General features: G+C 36.6%; 3 protein-coding genes across 4 annotated transcripts; 1 reads left to right on the top strand and 2 right to left on the bottom strand.

Moving 5' to 3' along the window:
• Positions 1-1,226: 1,226 nt before the first annotated feature.
• On the top strand, positions 1,227-10,766 carry LOC131437937 (LIM/homeobox protein Awh-like). Of its 2 annotated transcripts, XM_058607629.1 has the most exons (4): positions 1,227-1,626; positions 9,436-9,617; positions 9,714-10,144; positions 10,205-10,765. In XM_058607629.1, exons 1-4 carry the CDS (start codon positions 1,621-1,623, stop codon positions 10,366-10,368), a joined length of 783 nt encoding a protein of 260 aa, XP_058463612.1. In that variant the 5' UTR covers positions 1,227-1,620; the 3' UTR covers positions 10,369-10,765. The 2 variants fall into 2 exon arrangements, with proteins under 2 accessions (XP_058463612.1, XP_058463611.1); XM_058607628.1 differs by having other exon boundaries at positions 9,714-10,766.
• Positions 10,767-10,790: 24 nt separating this feature from the next.
• Positions 10,791-20,001, bottom strand: LOC131437936 (uncharacterized). The gene is made up of 5 exons (XM_058607627.1): positions 19,318-20,001; positions 19,073-19,262; positions 18,549-19,007; positions 18,433-18,489; positions 10,791-10,925 (listed from the first exon to the last, which is right to left on the bottom strand). The coding sequence occupies exons 1-5, from the start codon at positions 19,764-19,766 to the stop codon at positions 10,860-10,862; spliced, it is 1,221 nt and encodes a 406-aa protein (XP_058463610.1). The 5' UTR covers positions 19,767-20,001; the 3' UTR covers positions 10,791-10,859.
• Positions 20,002-20,071: 70 nt separating this feature from the next.
• LOC131434201 (integrin alpha-PS3-like) lies at positions 20,072-26,722 on the bottom strand. The gene is made up of 3 exons (XM_058600855.1): positions 26,160-26,722; positions 25,468-26,085; positions 20,072-20,487 (listed from the first exon to the last, which is right to left on the bottom strand). The coding sequence occupies exons 1-3, from the start codon at positions 26,668-26,670 to the stop codon at positions 20,072-20,074; spliced, it is 1,545 nt and encodes a 514-aa protein (XP_058456838.1). The 5' UTR covers positions 26,671-26,722.
• Between the last annotated feature and the right edge of the window lie 761 nt (positions 26,723-27,483).

Genomic DNA, 27,483 nt, shown 5'->3' with positions numbered 1-27,483 from the left:
TTAGATTTGACGCATTCACATAAAAATTCTATTAACATTTATTTTCTAATTAATTAGGTAACCATTACTCTGAATACAAATTTTCTACATAAATCTCAGATCTGTACTACCAGAAGAAGAGGAAAAAAAACAATTTAACCGTATCAAATCAGCTGCGATTAAAGATCTGCTTTAAAACGATTCACTTCAACAAACAAATGAACATATTTCATAACATGATTGAAATTCTAAGCATACTGGAAGCACAACGTATTTCCACAGCCATGTTTAGAAAAATTCGTTACGCTCAGCCAGCCTCACCGTGCAAGCATAAACATACAACATTGTCGTAACATGTTTAAAGGCAGTGAATTTTCATTCCATCAGTTGAGCAAGGAAGAAGCGACAAGCAAAAAACAAACAAGCAAAACACACGACCGTTCCCGGGGCTGGGCCCGGAAAGTTCACAAAGCATAACTTTTACTCTGTGTGTGCACCCTTTTGCCGGTCGGTTGTGCTTGCTGCTGTCCCGACCGCACCGGATCGACCGGCTGGCGAGCGGTAGCAAATGTGATAGTGTGAAATTGAGACTGCGAAGGGTGCCTGGTGCCTGTGTGTGCGGCGGTAGTCTCCGGCCGTCCTTCCCTGTCCTGTGGAGACCACGAGAAAAAAACGAGGGACGTCGCCGTGTATAGTCCGCCGGTGGAGTGGTACATGGGCAATAAAATCGCAAGTCAGGGAGGGTAAACACACATAATAAAAAGAAAATAATACTAACAACACCGAACACAAAGGGAGAATCATGAAAAGAGATTATGCGCGAAAGAGGGTAAACTGTAACAGCCCGGGGAAAACCCAGTCGGGTAAAGTCAACCTCAAGAGGGTAATAACAAGCGGAGAGCGAATATGCGAATGAAATGCGTCGCCCTGCTAGACCAACCCTTAGCGGCTTTATTTGCTCGGACGGAACAATGGGTACCTGGGGGACGGAAGAGAGAGCGAGCATAAATATATCGAAGGGGCGTGTTATGTTGGCAGTGATCATTTCGGTTCGATTCCCGCCCGGCTTGCTTGCTTTTGTTATATACTACTCGGAGTGGGCTTTCGGAGAGCGAGAGCGAAAATCAGAATGGATCGAAATGGAACGGAATGGAATGGAAGTTATTTTCCGTTCCGTTGGGCGACGGCGAGGGATGATACCGAGGACGGACTTCGTCAAAAAGCCTCATTCAGTCTGCAGTCGGAATCAGTTGTGAGAGGATGCTGGATCGAGTAGTTGGCTCGTGACTTTGGCTGAGATAGTGTGGTGTGTTTTGTGGAAAAGTAACAAACAAAAAAAACCTGCCTGTGAATAAGCTCTAAAGCAAAGTTATAAACGAGGAAGAAAAAAAAACAGGAGAACAGATGTGTTGAGCCGTTACTTGAAAGGTGATTGAGCGATTGGATGGTTCGTCGCTTGATAGTTTGGGAATTGTGTGAAGGCCGTTTCGGAAAAGGTGGAATAGTGCTATAAACTACGTTCTATCGAGAAAAGTTACCGGATTATTCTATGTTTTGTGAAATATTATTGCTATCGAAAAGAAATTTCTACAAGTTAATCAAATTGAGGAAACATAGCTGTGCACTGCAAAATCTGGCATTATGAAGGTAAGTCAGGTAGTGTTGCCGTAACGAATTAGGATATGGACCGGTTGACTATTTATATCTATTAAAAATTTCTGGAATCAAATATCAAGGAAATTTGAAAAAAATAGACTTAGCATAGAAATTCAATCGAAACGAAAATCTGAGATGCTCCAATCGTGCTGTTTACTTTCTGTTGCTATGTCAACTATGTTAGTTTACTTTGCGCTTCGATTTGAGCTCGGCAGTGCATAACATTTAAGATTTAACTGCTTTTCCACTTAGCAATCCAACACAATGTGATTTAAGCTTTAATTTCACATGAGCTGCGGCTTATATTTTTATATATATATATATAACTTTATATAAAGTTTTTTACTCATGTGCTAAACGATTTAAATTATTTTTAAAGTAAGTTGAAAGATGTTGGTTCCAGTCTTTAAATTGTTTGAAAAGTTAGAGGAAAGAATTATGGATGGAGTAGCTGTAGAGCATATTTAATTCATTGTACTGTTATCAGTATCACTTACTTAGCTTCGTTCATAGAAAAAATTGTCGATACTTCTGCACTAAAAGATTTAGACAAACCAACATGGCCTTGTCTATTATAGTTATTTGGGTCTGTTTGTATTGTTTGCCTTCGAATCGTCAGAGCATAGCTGTTGAAATTTTACTACTAGTGCTTCATAGCAGTTTGACTTAAACTACTAGAATAAAGTAAAGCTTGACTTGAGCAGCATTGTTATAAAATGTGCCAAAATTCATGAAAGGAATTCAAAGTATTTGGATAAGAAACGAAATAAGACGACTAGCGTCAATAGATTGAACTAATTTGAACTATTTTACTTACCCTCAACGCTTGCTGCCTGTCGGTATGATATTAAAATGAGGTCTGTATAGACTGGGGGGCTCCAAACGTGAACATTTTTGTGCGGGGGAGTGTAGAGGACCGTTAAAAAACTACACATGATCAAAATAAATATGCAAGAATTAATGTTAGTAAACTTGCACCAAATTTGAGAGTAATTGAAGTCTGTTTTAGTTAGTGAATAAATCTAACATAATTGTAGGTACATTTATTCACCAGCTAAAACAGATTACAATTACAATTAATGAATCAGGATTCAGAACAAATCGGCTCAAATGGCACATTCCCCTTGATATTTGGAGATTTGTGCCTTGAACCGTAATCACGAAATCTTGAGATTTTTCATGGTTAAAATGGTAATCAGTGGTTTGATTCCTTGTGTAATTGGACATTGAGTTGTCTTGAACGAAGTGCTCAATCATCAACCCTTACACAAGATATGATTATTATCAATACAAGGCATATAATCGTAAAAGTAAAACTGCTTCAATCCGACAATACTTTCTCTCATGAGAGGAAACTCTTTTATATGTACTAAAACTGTTCTCCTAATGTTTCAATATTGTTGAAATATTTAAAGCTCCAAACGCTAACTATTTCTAACACAACCAAATTTTAAATAAAATTGATACAAATGTTGCTATGAAACTTGATACTTTTTCGTCTCTTTAAAATATGACGACTTTCAGTACGATTACGAAATTGTATGTTAATAATGAAGCAGTATTTTTTAACAAACACCATAATTTTGCCTGTGTTTTTTTATGATTTTCAAACCAATTAAATCTACGGATCGAATTTAGAAATTTGTTGCAGGACATCAGATTTCACATACTCCGATTCAAAAAAAAACTTTGTACACGTCTTTGATATGACAAACCATTGATTTTTCACGAATGGAGAAATAAATCCTCAGTGACTTTTAAAATGGGTGAATGATTATTTGTATTAACTTTTTTCATATCACGGTAGCTCAGGAACAGTTAGTTGTAGAAAAATGGAGTCCTGGAAGTTCTAGAACATCGATTGAGCGCTCTATTTTGAAGGCATGTTTCCAGCATAAATTCTCTGATGTCTTCCTAGAAGTAGACGTTTTGAAATTATTAGACATGAAATTCGAAACACTTCACTTTTTAATTAAAAACACCCTTCTAACTATTTTTCAGTGTATATTCGATGCACAATCGATTTTCTAGAACCAAAAACTTTTAATACCTGAATCAGCCAGTATATGCCGAAACACGTTTACGTTCGGCACGTCAGCTAAGACATTAAACTTCGGTGTAAACTAAAAAGTGTTGTGAAAATAGCAGAGATTTTGAGTCTGCTTATAGGTTGGTAGCATAACATTCAACATAAACTGATGAGTCCAAGACAGAGCATAAAGTTTAGATCTTCTCATTCGACACAAATTTTCTACAAATAATAATTTCCGAGTTTCTTAATGGAAAAATACATACCCCCTTTTTAAAAATCAGTTTTGGACCGCATTGATATCTGCCTATTACACAAGCAGTTCTATGTGAACTGTTTTTGTTATTGAGTCGAAGACGAAATGTAGTGCTCACTGATTACTAGTCATGATTCATTTTACATTGCTTTTTGAGTATCTCTCTTTGAAGCAAGCATAACATTTCCTCTTCCTTTGTACCATCGAACTTCGGAGCATATTCGAAAAAATAAGGGCTCTTTTCTAGAAAAAAACATACAATTTTAAAAATAATGATCGTTTTTTCCAAGAACTTTTTAACGAGAGGAAATTTATCGGCCAGGTCCCTCAGATAAACAATTTCAACGGTTTACATACTGGGTCTAGCCTTTCACACTTCACCAGAAACATTTGTTCGTCTACGGTTTTAACCTATTATGTCCTAGCGTATGATATATCATACGCAAAAATATCTATTTTTCAAAACCTGTTTACTGTTGAACTGCAATATCCAACTGCTTTACGATAACAAAAATAAAAAAACTACACTACGCAATTTCTTTGTGTGTTGAAACTGTTGTTTGTTTTTCACATTTTATTGTATTCTGATCCTTGACCTAATAACTACTAGAAATGGCACAGCAAAAATAAGTAATAAAATGCTTTGTATTTTTTTGTCGAATTATGTGGTAATTCTTATTTCTTGAGACAAAACATTAGAAGAGACTCCCAAAAAGGTATATCGGTAAAAAAACGTGATTAATCCGCCTAACAGTGAGATGATACCTTTTTTCATCAATCCGCATGTGTTTTTTGCATGGATATTCTTCGGTGTCGTTTTGTCGTTTTAAACGGCAAATCGAGAATTTAATCACTCATTACCCTGTAATATCGAAACTTCAAATCGTATCGAATTTTAATCTTAACGTGTGACAATCGATTGAACATTCCATGAGATGTCGAAGTAAGTTCCACTTTAGAGTTTTACGTCATCATTTATGGTACTTCCAGAACCGGTATTCAGGAGCTAGCATAACCCAAAATGATTCGTATGGTCATAAATTAATACGCCAAACAATTTACATCTGCTATATCTGTACGAATTTTAAAAACTAATCATCCTGTAATTCCAGAATCGGATCAAATTCACTAATTTTGTATGGGACCTTAAGTCCTTTAATTTGATTTGATGTTCTATTTGGCTTTTTTGAGAAAATGACTGAGCTTTGAGAAACGATTCGATACTGGAACCGGAATTCTAAAATCGGTGTAGTCAAAACCAGTTTAATTCACCTGAAGAGTGTGTAGACATCTTTGACAAATTGTAGTGCGAATTAAATTTTTGTGTACCTTCCGAATCGAAAACTGAATACCGCTTAAACTGAAAAAAATTTATTTAGTAATCCACTATCCAAATCTGCCAACCCGATAAACCTGATTAATTTATGTGAAATGGACATTTTTATACTAATCACCTTGTATCGCTTAAGCCGGAATTCGGATCTGACTAAAGAGCAAGATATTTTATTGGATCTTAAGACCTTTCATTTGAATCTTAGATGGTTCTTAGATTTCATTTGAATCTAAGATCGGTTCAGCCATCTACGAGAAAAATGAGTAGCATTATTTTAATTCCGTTTCACATATCATCCTGTGGCTCCGCTATCAGAAGTCGGATCCAAACGTAATTCAGGAACCTTGTTTGGGAGTATACTTCTTTTCATATGAATCCGAGTTTGTAGAAAACGGTTTAGCCATCTCCGAGAAAATTGAGTGAAATTATTTGTCACACACGCATTTTCATTAGTCCCGGGTGGGCGGTTCAATGCATAGGGCGCTGGTCTTACAAGCCAGTTGTCGTATGTTCGAGCCCCGACCTGGAAGGATTCTTAGTGTCAGTAGGATCCATAGTACTAGCCATGCAATGATTCTGTACACTAAGAATCAACAGCGAAGTCTGTTGAAAAGGAAAGGCCAAATTCCACAAAAGGAATGTAATCCCAGGACTTTGCTTTGCATTTTCTGATCTCGACGAACTGAGTCGAATGGTATACGGGAGTAATGTTCTTCAAGCATTTATTACTGTAAGTAGCTGTAAGTAATCAAAATTATTATGGTATTACTTTCAACTTGAAAATGCTGCCATCATCAAGTTTACATGTTATGGGGACGGGTATAGTGTGATGGGTAAGTCCATGCCTTTCACGCAGCCCACCTGGGTTCGATTCCCAACCCCGCACATAGGGTCAGAAAGTTTTTCTGATCCGAAGAGGCGAATGACCTAAAGGTTAAAACCTCTATAATCGAAACAAAAAAAAAAAAAAAAGTTTACATGTCATACTCGAACGATTATGTTGCCAAAAACGAACCGTGCTAAAATCGGTCCGAGGCAAAGTGTCATGGAAAAAGATGATGTACACAGTCTTTTTGATACTTAAAAACAATTGTATGTAACGGTATAAAAAATCGTGTTTTATTTGGCTCCGAAACAGCGCTTTATCATCAAACGCGTAAAACTTCTACTACTGGAATAAGGCGAAAAGTAATTTAAAAATATCGATATCTCCGTTAAAAATGGACTGATTTGGACAATCTATGGCTAGTTGGATAGGTATTACCGTGCGGAATCTATGTTAAAAAACATATTCTGTTTTCAAGGTAGGTTGTGGCAGATATTGTCAAAAAACTGAAAATTTTGACATAATCTTTGACTAACTCAAAAAGTAAACATCCGATCACAAAACCATTCAATAGCGTTCTGGGTGACGGGGAGACCTTTCATTTGCGACTAGTTTGATCAAAATCGGTCCAGCTATCTCTGAGATCTCGACCTCTTTGTTGACAACGCACACACACACACGGACATTTGCCCAGTTCGTCGAGCTGAATCGATTGGTATATGACATTCGGCCCTCCGGGGCTCGGAAATTTTTTTCTAAAGTTCAAGCGAATTCTATACCTATTTTTTATATATATAAAAAAAAGTAAAAATAAGAAATAATGTGTAAAACAATGTAAAATTTGATACTTGCATATCAGTCCCATGTGCAAAATCGACATGTCGAAAAAAAGATGAATAAAATTTTATTTTCGAATTTTTTGATTTATTACATGAAATGTCGGTAATACACCTATACTATTCCAATATTGCAACAAATGAAATTTGCACTGAATGGAACTGATATACGGGTACTTTGCGTATAGGACAGACATGAGTTGATATTTTACTGAACAAACCCTCAACTTCTATTGCAATTTCTGAGAGTATATTGAGGATGGATTGCATTCCTCGCGCCAACCCAATATTGGCGAAAATCGATATGCGTGAATAGGCAATTAAGTTTGAGCAGGATATGTCAATTAGTGTGTGTTTGCAGCTGTCGTCTTAGACTCTTCAGTGCAAAATAGTTTCTGTTGAACTGTTATGCCGCTTAGCACCGTAAAGCAGATGTAAAGTTAATGCTATTTGCAAAACCGTTTTGGTTTTACACCGCAGTGCAACATTTATACTAATATGCCAAACGAAAACGTTGTCCTAACTTTCCTTCATACAGTTCAGTAGGTCCATAAACTAGACATAAGTTTCGATAAATTTCAGCAGACAAAAATTAAAGTTGGCGGGCATTGCTTGCTGTATGCACGAATAGGCTAATGACTACTGAGCTAAAACAAGATTTGAAATTTGCTGCACGAATAGTGAACGAGTATGTATGTATTAGTCGATTTGATGAAATAAACGAACGCCCTTACTTTCTGTCGGAGACGATCCAATCTCCGGCTGAAAGTCTCTTGAATAAAAAAAACCTAATAACTAAAAATATTTACGAAAAGTTAATCTGTGTATTAGAAATTATGTAAAAGTAAAACGAATATAAATGATTAACACAGTTTAAATTTGGGAGCATTTCGCCGATTTCTTGTGTATTGTCTTACTGCGTAGCGATATGTGAGATTATCATCGGAATATGTTTATCAACATTTTGGGGTTTTTGGTTTATGTAAAAAGCGTATATTTTACTGAGATTTTTTCAAGTTTCGCCTTCGATAATTCAGCGCTTAAAACAGTTCTAATTGTACTGCTCTCTTAGTAGTTCAATTTGAACTGCTAAGTAAACGCAACATTTTTACTGTTTGTGTAACCCCTTGAAGACCAAAGTGCAATATTCAATATCTGACGTCTCGGGCGTAAAAGACTGACCGTTTATTACTGGTCGTCGTAGAATGTGAACATTTAGGGGTTTATTTTCATTTTTTAGTCTGGACTAAGTGAACACGCAACATAGCCCGTAAAATATTTCTACCCGTAGGGGACGGGCATAGCGTGATGGGTAAGTCGATACTTTTCACGCAGCCCGCCTGGGTTCGATTCCCAACCCCGCACATAGGGTCAGAAAGTTTTTCTGGTCCGAAGAGGCGAATGACCTTAAGGTTAAAACCTCTATAATAAAAAAAAAAATTTCTACCCGTACAATTTTAGCTGAAATCTATTCAATCGGTTAGATTGGTTGACGGCAATTTGTTCGCAGATAACAGTAACACGTTGGTCAAGAAAATCCTCAGTCTGGCAATGGAAACAATTTTTTTTTCAAACTTCGATTTTATTTTTCAATGTATTCTTCTTGAAAAACAGTACAATTGTGGAACCATTTTTCTACAACAATTTCTCCTTAGCCTCAAGAAACGCTGTAGTTTCAGCTTATCCTTCGATGCAAATCTCTTCCAGAAAACTTCTTTTTAATATATTAGAACAGAAAATAGTCGTTGGGGGCCAAACCTGACGAAAGCGGGGAATCGGATTTCATTTTATGGAATTCAGCCATGGTAATGATCAGTTGTATTTAATCAGAAAATGTGGCACCGGCTTTACAACCATTTCATATTCAAGCGCTTCTATGCAAAATTGTGAGTTCTCCATTGTTTTTAATTTTACACAAGCAGCGTTCCATAAAGCACATCAATTAACTATCTAATTAACCGAATGTCATTAATTTTTGACCGCTGACATCTAAAGGATGTCTCTATTGAGGGATTTTTAATTAGTGACCAAAGGTTTTTATTTTGTTTTAAGAAACATATTATGTTTATTATCCAAAGTCAATGTGTAAATACTAGTATCGGTATTATTCATGTTTGTTCATTATTTACAGCGATCCATTATATTTACACAGAAAAAAATCTAGGATCTGAACCTAAAAATATAATCTTTTAAAAACAAACTAAAGGAGTATAACTTTCTAAGCTAGAACTCGAAACAAATCGTGGCGAGGCTTTTTAGTGTCAGGAATTAAGTTCTCATTCCTGGGAAATCAATGACGGCATGAATTGTTTGATTTCTTAGCATACACTGTTTGGAGTAATCTCCAATGCTCTGACAATGACTTATTGTTTTGTTTTGTGGTGTACGATGATATCAAGTTTTGTTCAGTAGAGTGCGCTCTTTACACCTTCAGCTAGTCGTACATAAACATTTTCCACACTGCCCTAAACCACCATCGCAATAGTATCCTAACCGTTCGCTTTTATTTCCCATCCCCAGACGGAATACAAATCCTGCGGTGGCTGCTCAGAACAGATCACCGATCGGTACATCTTCGAAGTGAGTGGTTGCGCGTGGCACGGATCCTGTCTGCGATGTAGTGTATGCTACTGCTCCCTGGAACGTCAGACCTCGTGCTACTTCAAGGACGGTGAAGTGTACTGCAAGACAGATTACATCAAGTGAGTCCCGAGCATCACCGATCGCTGGCGAATTTGAATGACTAATCGGAGTTTTGTTTTGTTTGTTTTTATTTTTCATCTATTCCACCTCGACAGAAAATTCAAAACCAGCTGCGCAAAATGTTCCCGCTCCATCTCCCCTTCGGACTGGGTACGGAGGGCGCGAGATTTCGTGTTTCATTTGGCGTGTTTCGCGTGTGATTCCTGCGGTCGGCAGCTCTCCACGGGGGAACAATTTGCCATCATCGACGATCGGGTGCTGTGCAAGACACACTACATGGAGTTGATTGATGATGGGACAACTTCCAGCGAGGATGGCTGCGATGCGGAAGGCAACGGCAAGAACAAAACCAAGCGGATACGGACGACTTTCACCGAGGAACAGATTCAGATACTGCAGGCAAACTTCCAGATCGATAGCAACCCCGATGGGCAGGACCTGGAACGGATAGCACTGGCTACAGGGCTGAGCAAACGGGTGACGCAGGTGTGGTTCCAAAATTCGAGGGCGCGCCAGAAGAAGCACGGTGAGATTTACTCCCCCGGTACGGATGTGTGCGATACTAATCGGTTTGTGTCATTCGCAGTACCCCGTGGCCAGGAACTGTTCAACGGGCTTCGATCGGATTTGAACAATAACAGCAATAGCAATGATAGTCACAGTCAGGGCGGTACTCCGATAAGCGAAGAATGCGCTCTGGCCAAAGCTTCCATCTTCAACCACCATGGCTTCATCAATCTGATGGTGTGACACGAAGCCAGGGGACCCCATCCAATGGGTGGACCTGATCATCACCAGCAACACGTCAGCTACTCCTGAGGATAGCTAACCTACGGTTGGGCGCAACCGCCAATGCCCTGAGAAATGCCCGTAAGATTTCCACCGCGGGATGACACGGGAGGTCACTTGCCTACCAGCTGTCTGTTTACACCAAAGAAAAGAGAGCCTCTACGAAGGAAATTTCTCAAACCCCATACTGCAAACAGAGGTTTGAGTTGGCTTCTGTATAGAGACAGATATATTTATGTTTCCATGATTGCACACCGATTCGTCGTTACAGAGTTTCATGTGTTTGTGATAATTTCTATGCATTATGACTAGAAATGGTGCTTAGCATAGGTGAATTGATACTTTTTTTTTCGAAGATTGATGTAAATATATGTAGTTCACGCTAATAAAATATGTTTATATGTATGAATGAGAATCACTGGAATCGAGTTTTGCTGGTTAAATATCACATATCATGTTGAGCTGGTTGCTATCATCATTATGCTGCCCTCGGTGAACGCAACATTGGAAAAACCATCCTGCAAAACAATGTGAGACGATAAGAGAAAAGTGTAAGTATATCTGTATGTAGGTATTAAGTGGATGAGAATATAAATATTGCTTCTTTTGGGCGTGGATACGGTAATATTATTATTTGGTAGCTTCTCTTGTCATTCACCGGGTCGGTAATACTATGTATAACACTAAAATCAAAATAGCCGAAGTCGGTTCGTTTAGTAAGTTACTAATATAGCCTACAAATCGAATCAGTTTTAAGCCAAATCTGGAAGAATTTTACCCTTTCTTGCATCGTCGCTTTAAATGACGGTGTGCAAATTTAAACACACTTTATCATGTGAAAGCATGATGAAACTCAATAACAACCTATGCGACTACGAGATTTTTTATTTTATGAGTGACATTATTTGACACACACTCACACACATACATTGCTCAGCACGATGAACTGTGTCGAATGATATAGAACACTTAGCCGTCTTGGCCAATTTTCACTAGTCAATTTTTCAAGTGATTGTATAAACTTTCTATATGATAAAGGCAATAAGTGTACATTTATAGAAAAGCATCGTTATCAAGATTTTGTAATAACACTAACAAGTAGGTACAAATTGGGCCGTATGAATAAAACGTAGCATGCTTGAATTTCGGTAGTAAATGCTACATGTGGATCACGTTCCTGTCAAAAGCAGAGACTTTACTACACAACAACGTTCGAACATGTAGTATTTACTACAATTTTTCGGTAGGTAGCTCCAGAGGTTGCTACTCGTGTGTTTGCTGATAAAGTGAAGTAGAAAAATTAAAACCAAACCCAACGTGTTTCACTCTGTGGACTATGTTTTTGAAAAGATACTACAAACAACAGACTTTACTACATTTCATTCATACGGCCCATTGAATAAAAAATTTAGTAATTTCCATATTTTTCACTCGAAAAATATAAATCAAATGTGGCAACCCTGCACGCTATACGAAATTGAACAAAGCACGCTGCGAACGAAGCAAAGTCGCACGTACCGACGCGTACCAGTTTTGCATCGTCATTTCGAATGACATTTGAATGCTTTTACACTCATCGCTCTATAATTTCGGAACTGGAAGTCGGATCTGGATGGAATTACACAGTGTATTTAAAGACAATGAGAGCTTTGATTGGTGCTTTCGGAAGCGGAAACCGGGGACTAGTAGTCCCAAAGTAGTTACACGAAACCGGTGACGGAGTGGTACGTTGTTCCCTTTGTACCGAAGGAGGTCAATTCGTCAAACTCGTCAGAATTTCACCCAATAGGAACATTCTGGGCTATTATGAAGGGAATGCTTCATAAAACAGGGAAGGTCTTCAAAAACGACAAGGATTTGTAAAAAGAGCGGATAAAAGTATGCAAGAAAAATAGCGCAAGTGTAGCACATAATTTGTTCGGTAGTGTTAAGTCTAAGGTGCTGACACTCACTCTAGGTTTATAAATATAGCTAGTAAATGATTTTTGGTTTTCGTTTGTTGCATATTTTTCGAGTAGAGTGATTACTATTACACTAGAACCATTAGTATTTATAATTGACTAACATGCTACAAAATGTTTATGTCTGAGTTTAGTAGCACTGTGTCAATAAAAGTGATCTCATGGAAGATCATCCGAATCCGTTTCCGGATACTAGTAAAATCTTAAACTCTCCAAGGGCTAAACATTATCCAGAGGGTACCACTGGACCATGGATAGTCTATTTTCGAAAAAAGAAAAGGAATTAAATTTGATGCAAATTACAAAGGAATTGACATCACATTTTTCAAAAGTTGTAGAAATCTCTAAAGTTAATAGAGATAAAATTCGAGATGTTGTTGACGATTTGAAACAGGCAAACAATATTGTAACCTGTAAAGTATTTGCTGTTGAATATAGAGTTTACATTCCATCGAAGGAGGTGGAAATTGACGGTGTTATCACGGAAGCAAGTCTGATAGCCGATGATTTACTTAAAAATGGAGTTGGTCGTTTTAAAAACTCCATGCTCGAGGGAGTTAAGATACTCGAGTGCAAGCAATTGTACTCAGCATCTATTGACGATGGAATTAAGTTTTATCGGTCCTCAGATTCGTTTCGAGTAACGTTTGCCGAATCTGCGTTGCCTAGCCATGTCTATATCGATAAAATTCGTCTTCCTATTCGGCCTTTCGTACCACATGAATTGAACGAACTGTAAAAAATTCGGACATACAGCTACTTATTGTAGTAATGAATCTAAATGTATAAAATGTTAAGGGCCTTATAAGGATAATCTTTGCGATAAAGATATTGAAAAATGTGTTTATTGTGGGGAGAGTCCTCATGATGATCTTTCAGTATGCGCTGCATTTAAGTTGCGTACAGACAAAATGAAGAAGAGGAATATGACTCTGACGGAAATAGTGAAGATACCTCGTTTGTCACTCCTCAAGGGTCTGTTAAGAGGAGATTAACAAACCACAAAATACCAAAAAAGACAACTAAAATTACACCTTCAAAAAAAGATCCCCGTGTTAAATCTAAAAAGCCGAATTTAAAACCAAAAACTGTGCCTTCTGGTTTGTCAAAATCACAAACCAATCCAGAAACTAGCTCAAGAAAAGACAATAACCCAGTGGGCTCCGTTTCACAGCCACCATCAGGATTACTGAAGTTTTCGGAAACTGTAGAATAACGGCATTCCTTCCAATAGCTAGAACTTTTTTGAAACAGTTATCAGCTCAATGGCCAGTTCACTCAGGTTTTGTATCATTTGATGGATAATTTATCATCCGCCGCAAATGATCCAAACACTGTTCTGCAGTGAAATTGTCGAAGCATCATGCCAAAACTTGATTCATTTCAAGTTTTGTTGCATAGTCAAAAATGTGATGTGTTTGCTTTGTGCGAAACATGGCTTACATCAAACATAGCTCTAAATTTTAATGACTAACATTATACGTCTCGATAGAGACTCCCCGTATGGTGGAGTGCTTTTAGGAATTAAGAAATGTTATTCCTTTTATAGATTAAACATTCCTTCGACTTCTAGTATAGAACTTGTTGATTGTCAAATAAACATTAAAGGAAAGGACATTTGCATTGCTTCGGTATATATTCCTCCAAGAGCTCAAGTTGGACAACGACAGCTTAATGAAATTGTCGAAGCCCTTCCTGCTCCACGTTTGATTTTAGGAGATTTCAATTCGCTCGAAATGATGTGGGGCTCCGTTTACAATGATAGCAGCTCAACTTTAATATATAATATTTGCGATATTTTTAGCATGACGACTAGATTGCACCTGGAAAGTATTTCCTGATTTACACGGTAGCGATCATTTACCAATCATCATCTCAATTAGTAGTAACAAAGGCATTGCTAATTCAGTTAAGTTCACAAGTTCCATATGATTTGACAAAAAATTTTGACTGGATTAAATACCAAAATAGTATCTCAAGAACCTTGAACTTAATGGAAGAGCTCCCCCCACTTGAAAAATAAGACTTCCTCGTTTGTTCGATAATGGAGGCCGCAGAACAAGCCCAAACCAAACGATTTCTTGGCCCATCGTCTAACAGATGGCCTCCAAACCCTTGGTGAGACAAAGAGTGCTCAGAAGCTGAACACGCGAAACAAAATGCTTTCAAGATGTTTTTAAAACGAGGAGGAGGAACTCCTCAGAATTTTGAAAAATTCTTGACTTTAGAAACCAAGTACAAGAGCATACTTCGGGCCAAAAAATGTAGCTATTGGAGACATTTTGCCGAAGGTTTGTCAGGAGAAACCTCAATGAGCACTCTTTGGAACACGGCCAGACGAATGAGGAATCGTAACGTAGGAAATGAGAGTGAGGAATAATCGAACCGATGGATATTTGATTTTGCGAGGTAAGTTTGTCCAGATTCTGTTCATACGCATAGCATTATTAGGGAGTCTTCTCCAAATAATGGTTCCATTGATAGCCCCTTTTCAATGGTGGAATTTTCCATAGCACTCATGTCTTGTAACATTAACGCTCCTGGGTTCGACAGAATTAAATTCAACTTGGTGAAGAATCTGCTCGACCTTGCAAAAAGACGTTTGTTGGAATTGTTCAACAAGTTTCTTGAGCAAAATATTGTTCCACCTGACTGGAGGCAAGTGAAAGTTATCGCCATTCAAAAGCCGGGGAAACCAGCTTCCAATCACAACTCATATAGACCCATCGCAATGTTGTCCTGCATCAGAAAATTGTTCGAAAAAATGATTCTTCGACGTCTCGACACTTGGGTCGAGACGAACGGTTTGTTGCCAGATACTCAATTTGGCTTCCGTAGAAATAAAGGGACGAATGATTGCCTTGCATTACTTTCGTCTGACATCCAAGTTGCCTTCGCTCAAAAGCAACAAATGGCATCTGTATTTTTAGACATTGAAGGAGCATTTGATTCAGTTTCCATTGATGTTCTTTCAGACAAGCTCCACCAACATGGACTTCCACCGATTATAAATAATTATTTGCACGACCTTTTGTCAGAAAAAATGCATGTATTTTTCACATGCCGATTTGGCAACAATGAGTCTCCCGCAAGGCTCATGCCTCAATCCGCTCCTGTATAATTTCTATGTAAACGACATTGACAGCTGTCTCGTCACCCCATGTACACTAAGACAATTAGCAGATGATGGCGTGGTTTCAGTTACTGGACCCATAGCTATTGATCTGCAAAAACCATTGCAAGATACCTTAGATAACTTGTCCGTTTGGGCTGTTCATCTGGGTATCGAATTCTCTGCGGAGAAAACAGCGCTGGTCGTCTTTTCAAGAAAGCATTAACCCGCGCAGCTTCAGCTTCATATGATGGGAAGAATGATCGCGCAGGTTTTGACTTTCAAATACCTCGGGGTGTGGTTTGATTCCAAATGCACGTAGGGAGGACACATTAGGTATATGATAACAAAATGCCAACAAAGAGTAAATTTTCTTCGAATAATAACAGGATCTTGGTGGGGTGCTCATCCGGAAGATCTAATAAAATTGTATCAGACAACGATACTTTCAGTGATGGAATATGGATGCGTTTGCTTTCGTTCCGCTGCAAACTCTTATATTATCAAACTGGAGCGAATTCAGTATCGTTGTTTGCGAATTGCTTTAGGCTGCATGCACTCGACACATACAATGAGTCTTGAAGTTCTGGCGGGAGTTCTTCCATTGAAAGATAGTTTTTGGGAGCTTTCATCGCGACTGCTAATAAGATGTGAGGTACTGAATCCCCTGGTTATCAATAACTTCGAAAGGCTAGTTAAGCTTCAATCTCTAACAAGATTCATGACAGTAAAATTTAACCATATGTCACAGGAAATCAACCCTTCAAGATATATTACTATCCATGACACCCTCCTAAATGTTCCTGAGTCAACTTTATTTTTCGACACATCCATGCAGCGTGAAGTGCATGGATGTGTCGAAAAATACGCTCGATAGAAATCCCAAAAATATTTACAAGTACGTTCAGGCATATTGACTCTGACTATATTCAACAATAATGTTTCGGCTTCATTTAGGCTTCATGAACCTGCATCTGTTTTTAGAGCAGAGTTAGCAGCAGTTCATTACAGTTTGAGTGTAATTGTCACATTATCTCCAAACCATTATTTTCTCTTCAAAGATAGTCTGAGTGCAATTGAAGCCATTCGCTCATACGCTGCTGGCAAAAATGAACCGTTTTTCTTGGGCAAAATAAAACAGTGCCCAAACGACATAACAATAATTATCCAATCACAATAGTTTGGGTCCCGGCTCATTGCTCCATTCCAGGCAATGAAAGAGCTGATGTTTTAGCCAAGAGACCGATTGCGTTCAACGAATTCTATACCTCGTCCGGCCAAAGAACACTTGCCAGCTGGCAAGCTTCTTGGGATAAAGATGATCTGGGTCGGTGGATGCACTCAATTATTCCTAAAATATCGACAAAAGCATGGTTCAGGGGACTGGATGTGAGTCGGGACTTCATTCGTGTGATGTCCAGACTCATGTCCAATCACTACACGTTAGATGCACATCTCCTTCGAATTGGACTTTCCGAGACTAAACATTGTGCTTGTGGCGAAGGTTATCGCAATATTGTTCATCATCATTCTTGTTTGTCGTGACCTTCCTTACATGAAATTTCTTTATCATTTTATTAAGTCGATTAAAGTTCCAATTTAAATTTTTTTTATGTTAGACTGTTTTCTCTTCCATGAGTTCTACCAATAGCCAACAATATAATATTGAATATAAGTGATGAACTGATACAAACAAACCTGAAATAGTTATAAGATCAAATAAATGCATTCAATGTAATTTATAATAGCAACTCGCTCGATAAAAACGGTGTTTAGATTAACTAATGAATACCAACATACTAATATGATATTCGAAATGTATTAAGTTTAAAGTACTATGCTTGAGGATGCCACGGCGAAGAAAAACTTATGTATATTGCCTATGAAATAAACGTATTTATGCAAAAAAAAACAACCAAATGATATTCACATAACATTACCATTATAGTCTTGTATCATAATTATTCCTTAAAATAAGGTTCATGTACTAGTATTCTGCTAGATAACGAAAACAATTCCACCATATAAAGTATGTCCTGATCCTCTATTCAGTATAATGATACATTTTCCATAAATGTTTATATATTTAAAATCTTTGATATGTTATATGTTAAATGCTCTAAATGACCGACAATGCTTGTATTCATTTTATTCAGCAGCCTGTTTAGGTTGAATTTTTAGTTTTGCTAAAATGAATTGCTACAATCTGAAGTAATACCAATTATATGATATTACACAACGAAGCATTATTACAGTTGAACATTACAGCATTATAATCGACAGTTGCTTAGAAAATGATCGATTTCTTATAATATCAATTTCATTGTATTCAAATCATTGTTATTTCAACACAAAACTCAATGCAGAAATTCATGTTATTATTTGATATGTAATTTTTGCTCACGATATAATGCCACAGAACCCACCGTTCATTTTTCACACCACCACAATACGAAACAACAGCGTGCAAGCAATACAGAAAATGCTGAAAAGTTAAGGTAAACTTTTTCAAATTTTGGTTAATTTGGCAAAAGTTTCATAATTTTGAGTTGCATTTTTAGATTATTAGTAAAAATTGGCAACGAATTTTCTAGCTCTAAAATCATCCCCGTGAAAGGCAACAGTCACAGTTTATACATTTCAAAAACCAACTAGGGCTTGGCAAAGCAAAATTTCAAAATTCGTAGAATGTTTAGTTGCGATAAATTTAATCGCAAAAATTTAAGTGTTTTCGGTTTTTCGAAATTCTGGTCTAGTTTTTAAATAATTGATCTAAAACGCGCCGTGCGCTACATTTCACCTTAACGGTGCAGAGATTCTATTCTGTTTTTATCATTGCTTAAATCCAGGACAATATGAGTCCTGTATCATGACTGAATCATGTTCTCAAATTGGATCATATCTTCAACAGCAAAAAAAGTAAACAGACTTATTTTTAGATACTGCTCTTACCATGCTGGGTTTATCCGTCTCTTCGTCGGGTGGAACCATTCGCTTGAAAAATTGGTGCTAGAATAAACATTTATAGTGAGTCACTGATAACGGTTCGCTTCATGACGTATACTAACTTTGTGGAGAACATACGTGATAACCGAGAGAACGACTATTCCAAACAAGCCAGACGCAATGTAAATCCAAAGTGGCACGGCGGCAATGTTTCTGTACAGCACTAAGCTACCCGCGGTGGTCAGCTGAATCTCTTCCGTCGAGCCGTCGAACCCGAACGTGATGTAAAGCGATAGTTTCTCCACGTCATCGTCCATGTGTCGCCTTATGGAATGCAATGAAATTCCCATGCTCAGCTCGACACGTATCGGTTCACTGTTCGTGACAATGCTGTCTAACTTAAATGATACACTTTTGCAAATGACGGTAGAATTGTCACACACGATTGTGGTTCCTTTTTTGTTTAGTAAAAATTGATCTTGAGCGCTTAACTTCTCTATCAACAATATCGATGCGTTGGTTTTCGGACGGTTTGTCAGTATCCTCTCGGTTGATTTCAAAACTGTTCCTTTATGGGTAATCTGATGGGAGCGATAATAAATATGTTAGATGAAAAAAAAAGGATTTAAAAAAAATACTGCCGAACCTTCAAGTTTTCTTCGTTCCATCTAATAAATGTTACATTCGTTTTACCAATAATGAAGCCTACCGGGACGAACAAATGTACGTAAGGTTTCGTCATATCACTCGGTCCGAAATTATAGACGTCCAACTTAGTTTGAATTGTAACATTCGAGTTTTGTACATGTAGATTTATATGAGATGGATAGTAGGATCTGTAATAAAACATACTAACAAATTTGATTCAAAATTACCTAGCAACTAACATACCCAACTGCAACCAAATTACTCAAGCTTCTCAGCTGAATGACATCCAGTATCTCGTTATCCGCACTGACCGTTTCATTTCCATCGCTGAACAGCCGTCCTTGGATTGTCAGTTGCTTTCCCGTTAATCTGTGCCCATCCAGGGTGAAATTAACGAACACATCCGAACCTTGCCTCACTGCTTGTCCGTAGTTGATCATACAGCTTAACCCTTCGGGAGTCTCTTCACAAAAGTCCATTTTCTTCAGGAAACTTACATTTTGAGAAAAAGCCACTTCCAAAACCGTTCCGTAGGCAGCTTCACCCAAGTTGCGAATTTTGTAGCTGATCTCCAAGATGTGGCTACTGTTTAGCACAAATGGAGACTCGAAGTTGCGGAAGATGCTTTGTAGTTTCAGATTAGTGGCACAAACGTCTCGCTCGCAGTCCGGTTTGAAAATGATACTTCGCATGAGGTGAGTTTTCAGTTTGCGGTCTTGCGATTGCACTGCACAGTGATTGCAAAATTCTGATTCGGAAGTGTTCTGGTTAACGATTTCATACCTAAGGTCCAACCTGATAGGTGCAGTTAGCTGGTAAAACGATGCTCGGACTGATATGTTTTGTTCGAAGCAGATTTCGATTTGCGAAGCTTCGACTATCGCTAAGAACTGCAACAAACCGTTCTCGAACTTAGCACGACGGAGAGTGACATCCAGCGTTAGATTGATTTTCAAATCTGGAAATAGAAAATCAGCTAGAAATCGGTTTTAATCGTTTACCTACCGCTCCTACCGTAGTGCTCATTGGCTTGGAAATTTCCCAACGACTCGAAGTAATAACAAATTTCAATGGAACATTTGTCCACGACGAAATTGTTCGCACCGAGTTCAGTGGTGGTGTCGCTTATTGCGAGAAAACGTTTTGAAACTGTCATTTCCACTTTCGGGCGAACGATCGGGTAGGTTTTGAATAGATAGACCTTATCCTCGGCCGGAGCACCAACGGCTATGTCATTGTAGGAGTTTTCATCAACGTCCACTCCTCTGGCAATCGATGCTCCAAACATTGCGAATGGCTGCGAGTTACCGGAACTTTCTAATGATTGAACCGGTTGCGGAAGAAGCCCTTCCGGACCACCGTGAAAAATATAAACTCTGCCGCTTTCTTCGAATGGGGCTCCAATGGCAACATCTAAAGGTAGAGTACATTATTGTTACTTTTCAGAAGAAAATTGTATAACAACAATACGTATAGAAGTAGCTAAGACATATAGCATGAAAATATAAAAGCAAAGCAGTGCCAAGGTAGTATAAAAGTGAGAGTTAAAAATAAAATATTGAAAAAGCAAATATTTCAAACACGGAAATATAATATACTGAAAAAGTGAAACGATGACAAAGTGAAGGAGCTAAAAAGTGTAACAATTGAAAGCTAGGAAAAAGTTGAAATGTTAAAAAACCAAAAAAAATTAAAAGTAAAAGATTTAAAAGTTTTAAAATTGAAGAAATAAAACGTTATCATGTTAAAATATTTTACAGGTAATAACGATACCAACATTAAAACATTAAAAAAAATAGAACCGTAAACATCGGCAAAACCGTAAGAAAATTACAAACACTAAGAACGTTAAAAATGATAAGAACTTTAAAAATTTCAAACATTAAAAACGTTAAAAACGTTTAAAATATGAAAAAATGAAAATGTTATAAACTTTGAAAATGTTAAAAACTTTGAAAACGTTAAAAACTTTAAAAACGGTAAAAACTCTGAAAATGTTAAAAAAAAAATTCGAAAACTGGGAACTTGTATTAAGAACTTTGAAAATGTTAGACGTTTAAAACTTTGAAGATGTTAAAAACCTTGCGATTGTTAAAAACGATAAAAACGTTTAGAACGTTAAAAATACGTTAAAAACGTTAAAAACGTTAAAAACGTTAAAAACGTTAAAAACGTTAAAAACGTTAAAAACGTTAAAAACGTTAAAAACGTTAAAAACGTTAAAAACGTTAAAAACGTTAAAAACGTTAAAAACGTTAAAAACGTTAAAAACGTTAAAAACGTTAAAAACGTTAAAAACGTTAAAAACGTTAAAAACGTTAGAAACGTTAAAAACGTTAGAAACGTTAAAAACGTTAGAAACGTTAAAAACGTTAGAAACGTTAAAAACGTTAGAAACGTTAAAAACGTTAAAAACGTTAAAAACGTTAAAAACGTTAAAAACGTTAAAAACGTTAAAAACGTTAAAAACGTTAAAAACGTTAAAAACGTTAAAAACGTTAAAAACGTTAAAAACGTTAAAAACGTTAAAAACGTTAAAAACGTTAAAAACGTTAAAAACGTTAAAAACGTTAAAAACGTTAAAAACGTTAAAAACGTTAAAAACGTTAAAAACGTTAAAAACGTTAAAAACGTTAAAAACGTTAAAAACGTTAAAAACGTTAAAAACGTTAAAAACGTTAAAAACGTTAAAAACGTTAAAAACGTTAAAAACGTTAAAAACGTTAAAAACGTTAAAAACGTTAAAAACGTTAAAAACGTTGGAAACGTTAAAAACGTTAGAAACGTTAAAAACGTTAAATACGTTAAAAACGTTAAAAACGTTAAAAACGTTGCTAACTTTATAAACGTTGCAAACTTTGACAACGTAAAAATTTTGAAAATGTTTAAAACTTTTAAAACGCTAAAAACTTTGAAAACGTTACAAACTTAGAAAACGTTGAAAATTTCATTTTAAAACCCCTAAAAACTGAAAGCGGTTGAAATGATAGAAAACGTTAAAAACGTTAAAAACATTAAACACATTTAAAACGTTAAAAATGTTAAAAACTTCAAAACGGTCAAAACTTTGAAAGGGTTAAAAATGTTAGAAACGTTAGCCGTTAAAAACGTTAAAACGCTTGAAACGTTAAAAACGCTTAAAACGTTTAAAAGTTTGAAACGAATATAAAAAACATCCAAACGAAAAAACCGTTCAATATGTAAAAAACGTTAAAAGCTTAGAACGTTAAATCTTTGAAAACGCTACAAACTTTGAAAGTGTTAAAAACTTTGAAAACGTTAAGAGCTTTGAAAACGTTAAAAATTTTGATAACGTAAAAAAAATTAATTTTAAAACCGTTAGAACTTTAAAACTGAAAGCGATTAAAATGTTAGGAAACGTTAAAAACGTCAAATACGTTAAACACGTTAAAAACGTTAAAGAAGTCAAAAACGTTAAAGAAGTCAAAAACGTTAAAAACGATATAAACGTTAAAAACTTTAAAACGTTAAAAATGTTAAGTACTTTAAAAACGTTAAAAACGATAAAGCCGTTAGAACTGTTAGACATTAAAAACGTTAAAACACTTGAAACGTTAAAAACGCTTAAAGCTTTTAAAAGTTTGAAACGAATATAAAAACATTAAAACGAAAAAAACGTTTAATATGTAAAAAACGTTAAAACTTAAAACGTTGAAAACTCTGAAAACGCTACAAACTTTGAAAGTTTTAAAAACTTTGAAAACGTTAAAAGCTTTGAAAACGTTAAAAATTTTGATAACATTGAAAAATTAATTTTAAAACCGTTAAAAACTTTAAAATCTGGAAGCAGTTAAAATGTTAGAAAACGTTAAAAACGCCAAAAACACTAAAAACGATAAAAACGGTAAAAACGATCAAAACGTTAAAAACTTCAAAACGTTAAAAATGTTAAGTACTTTTAAAACGTTAAAAACGATAAAGCCGTTAGAACTGTTAGACATTAAAAACGTTGAAACGTTTGAAACGTTAAAAACGCTTAAAACGGTTAAAACGCTTAAAAGTTTGAAACGAATATAAGAAAACATTAAAACGAAAAAACGTTCAATATGTAAAAATGTTAAAAGCTTAAACCGTTAAAAACTTCGAAAACGTTAAAAACTTTGAAAGTGTTAAAAACTTTGAAAACGTTAAAAGCTTTTACAACGGTAAAGGCTTTTAAAAATTTTGATAACGTTAAAAATTTTGATAACGTTAAAAATTTTGATAACGCTAAAAGTTTAATTTTTAAACCGTTAAAAACTTCAAAAACTGAAAGCGGTTAAGATGTTATAAACGTTGTAAACGTTATAAACGTTGTAAACGTTATAAGCGTTATAAACGTTATAAACGTTATAAACGTTATAAACGTTATAAAGGTTATAAACCTTATTTATTTATTTATTTATTTATTTATTTATTATTCCTTCATCTGACCAGATATAGTCTACATGAAGCATTGGAAGGGGAAAAGCCCAATTGAAGATCCAAACAGAAACTATCTTCAATTTGGCATAAAAACCCCTTCTTCTTTTCTAATTTCTATGGTTGGCTGAACTGACAATATAATCACATCACAAACAGTTTCATGTTACATAAATTGACATATTGGTTTTTACATAAATTCTTATACACTAAGTAAATTTCTTAAGTCTATCTTTAAAATTATCACATGAAATGGAAAAGTCGAAAAAATCATAGACATTGTTAAAAATACAACACATCCCCCTTATGGGTTCGTTCTGTCCATAATCAGTACGTTGATGGTCAAGTTTTAAAAAGTTCCACGATCTTAAAGTTCTAGGTGGTACGTTAATATTAACTCGAGAAAGTATATATGGAGCGTCAATTTGACCGATTAATAATTTTCCAATAAAAGCGGCCCTAAAGATATTCCTTCTTTTGGCAAGCGTGTCCATACCAAGCAATCTGCAGCGATCTGTATAGGGTGGTAATTCTGTAGGGTTACGCCATGGCAGAGATCTTAGAGCATAACGAATGAACCTAGCTTGAACTGTTTCAATTCGGTTAATCCAGACATCTATGTAAGGACTCCAAACTACAGATGAAGTTTCAAGGACTGATCGCACAAGGGTGAAGTACAATGATCGAAGACAATATGGATCTTTGAACTCTTTTGCTATTTTGAATATGAATCCAAGATTTCGGTTGGCTTGAGCAATAATATGACAGTAGTGGTCTCTGAAGGACAGCTGTGTATCCAGTAGTACACCAAGATCTCTGACAACTGATACTCTCTCGAGACGTTCTCCGGAAACAGTGTAGCTCCAAACAACAGGCTTTTTCTTGCGTGTGAAGGTAATTACAGAACATTTGGATACACTTAGCGTCAATCGGTTACGCGTACACCAATCACAGAAAACATCGAGCTGTTTTTGCAAAACAATGCAGTCCTCTTCGGATCGAATGATGAGGAAGAGTTTTAGATCATCTGCATAAATAAGCTTACATCCTGGTGGCAGGATAAAGCAAATATCATTAAAAAATAAAGAAAACAGCAAAGGTCCTAGATTGCTACCCTGAGGTACGCCTGACAAGTTGGAGAAATTATCTGACTCGTTATTTCCAAGTTTGACAGAGAGAGTTCTACCAACGAGATACGATCTGATCCATTCAGTGAACGTTTTGGAAGCACCCAGTTTTCGAATTTTCGCAAGTAAAATAGCGTGATCCACGCGATCGAATGCTGCTTTGAGATCAGTATAAATCGTGTCCACCTGTGCCCCATCTTCCATACTTCGAATGCAATGCGATGTAAAATGAGCAAGGTTTGTAGCTGTAGATCTGCCTGGGAAGAATCCATGTTGATCTGTCGATATGTATGTTTTAATTTCACTGAACGTTATAAACGTTATAAACGTTATAAACGTTATAAACGTTATAAACGTTATAAACGTTATAAACGTTATAAACGTTATAAACGTTATAAACGTTATAAACGTTATAAACGTTATAAACGTTATAAACGTTATAAACGTTATAAACGTTATAAACGTTATAAACGTTATAAACGTTATAAACGTTATAAACGTTAAAAACCGTTTAAAATGTTAAATTATTTCAATACGTTCAAAATTATAAAACCATTAGAAACGTTAAAAACGTTAAAACGCTTGAAACGTTAAAAACGTTTGAAACGAATATAAAAACAATAAAACGAAAAAAACGTTTAATATGTAAAATCTTTTAAAATGCCAAAACCTTAAAAACGTTTTCCAACTAAAACTTTAAAAACGTTTAAAGGGCATGCATTCAAAAGTTCTAAAGTGATAAATTAAAAAGATCAAGAGGTTTAGCAATAAAGTTGTGAAAGAGCATAGAAGTAAAGAATTAAACAAACAGTAAAAAAAGAACAATTTTTTGCTAGGATTTTACCATTGTATCCATCATAATTGATGTCTCCGATCAGCGCTATAGCATAACCAAACTGTCCACTTCCTACGTACGTGGATTTTAAAACAATTTGCTTTTCTAACCGGAGCACTTCATCGTCGTTCAAACCTTTATTCAGAAACACATAAACGGCACCTCCGTCGTTGATAAGGTTTTCTGAATAAAATGGTGCCCCAATAAGCACATCCGTTAGTCCATCTCCGTTGACATCTTCAGTGCACAACGAATAGCCGAAGTAGTCTATTTGTGACTCGTCACCACCGAGAACTATGTGCAGCTTCATCTCGGCTTTCCACCGAGAAGTAATCACTTTTTCGAACAGGAACACTTTTCCGTTTTCCCCATTGAATCTGGGGGCACTTACTAAATAAATGGTTTTGTTTTGAACCGTCATTGAATTGACACTGTATCCAAAGTAACCGTTTCTCTTCAACTTTTCACTAGTCAAATATACTCCTGTTTCCCGATCTTCGCCGTAAATCATCATCGCTCCGGTGTAATTGCAATTGGGTAGCCCGGTGACAACCTCCAAACTGTCATCCGGTCGCCGAAGCAAGTGCACTGCAAAACCCTCGAGCGCTGTATCGAATGCGAAACTCTCTGCGGAATAAACAATTTAAAAGTATTGTTTTTAATCAACTGTATCACCTCCACTGCGAAATGCAACTAATTACGGTGTTGATAGTTGAACGCTTGACGTTGGGCACGTGTTGTTCCGTTCACTTCGGTGTAGCAAATACCCGTCATCGCTCGCTCCTCGTCGCCACCTTTGATCATTCGCGGAGCGCACGCAACGATTTCTGCTCCGTCGTCCGTTCCGTCCAGTGTAGCACCCAAATACTGACCAGATTTGATAACTTCACTTTCAAACCCACCACCGTCCAAAGTCGTGTGTTGCTCACAGAATGCTGATCGTAGGTCGCACCTGAAAATCACTCCCGGTTCATTGATCGTTAAATGACGTTTCGAGCTGGATTGCGCTCTGGGTGCTCCTATGAAAATGTGGTCTCTCGTAAGAAGCACTGTCATCCCGAAAAAAGAACTCTGTACTTTGGGAAAATTTTTTCGACCCGCCGGTTCCCCGTAAATCACATTCGGCGCAGGTGAGATATTGTACGCAATGCTAACTTGATCGCCTATGACGACTGCAAGCAACGCAATTGCTGTCACTATGGGATGAGTCATCTTCAGTGACGGTTGAGTATTTTTTTTGCTACAGTGCTGAGCTGCTGTCGCTCTTACAATGTGGTCATTGCGGTGTCGCGTTCAGAACGTCACTGAACGTAAGTAGTTCTACGATACAGGCTTTTCTCCTTGTGAAGGATTATTATTGACTATGAGTAATTCAGCTCTCCATCGAATCACAGCTTGACTGATTAGTTTGTCCTACGAAAAAATGACTGATGTATGAAATGATTGAGTCGTTTGCTTCTTGAATTTTAAACTCATGTGCATTCATTGTATAGGAATGTGTGCAACTACTACGAAACGATTTATCTTGACCGGCATATCGAGTATCGCATTGAGAGAAAATATAAGATAGGTATACCCTATTAATAGGTAAACAATGTAACAGAAAATTTTAACCGTATTTAATATTATTTTTACGTTTCGTCTTTGACTCATCAGTGCAGAGCAGTTCAAATTGAACTGCTTAGTGCTAAACTCGGCAGTTCAATTTGAACCGCTAAGCAGACGTAGAGTTTCTGCTACTTACAGAACACTTTTTGTTTTGCAACGAAGTGCAATGTCTTTTCTGACGTGCCGAACGAAAACGTGTTTTCGACTATTTCTGGCCGATGCAGGTATGGTCATTTAGGGGTTAGCCAAATTTTGTGCTAGGGCACATAACCGTTTTCATTATTTTTACGTTTCGTCTTTGACTCATCAGTGCAGAGCAGTTCAAATTGAACTGCTTAGTGCTAAACTCGGCAGTTCAATTTGAACCGCTAAGCAGACGTAAAGTTTCTGCTACTTTCAGAACACTATAATGAAAAC

Source organism: Malaya genurostris, chromosome 3 (genome assembly GCF_030247185.1).
Source record: "Malaya genurostris strain Urasoe2022 chromosome 3, Malgen_1.1, whole genome shotgun sequence".
Classification (NCBI taxonomy): Eukaryota; Metazoa; Arthropoda; class Insecta; order Diptera; family Culicidae; genus Malaya; species Malaya genurostris.
This window is presented reverse-complemented; position numbering and strand designations above follow the sequence as displayed.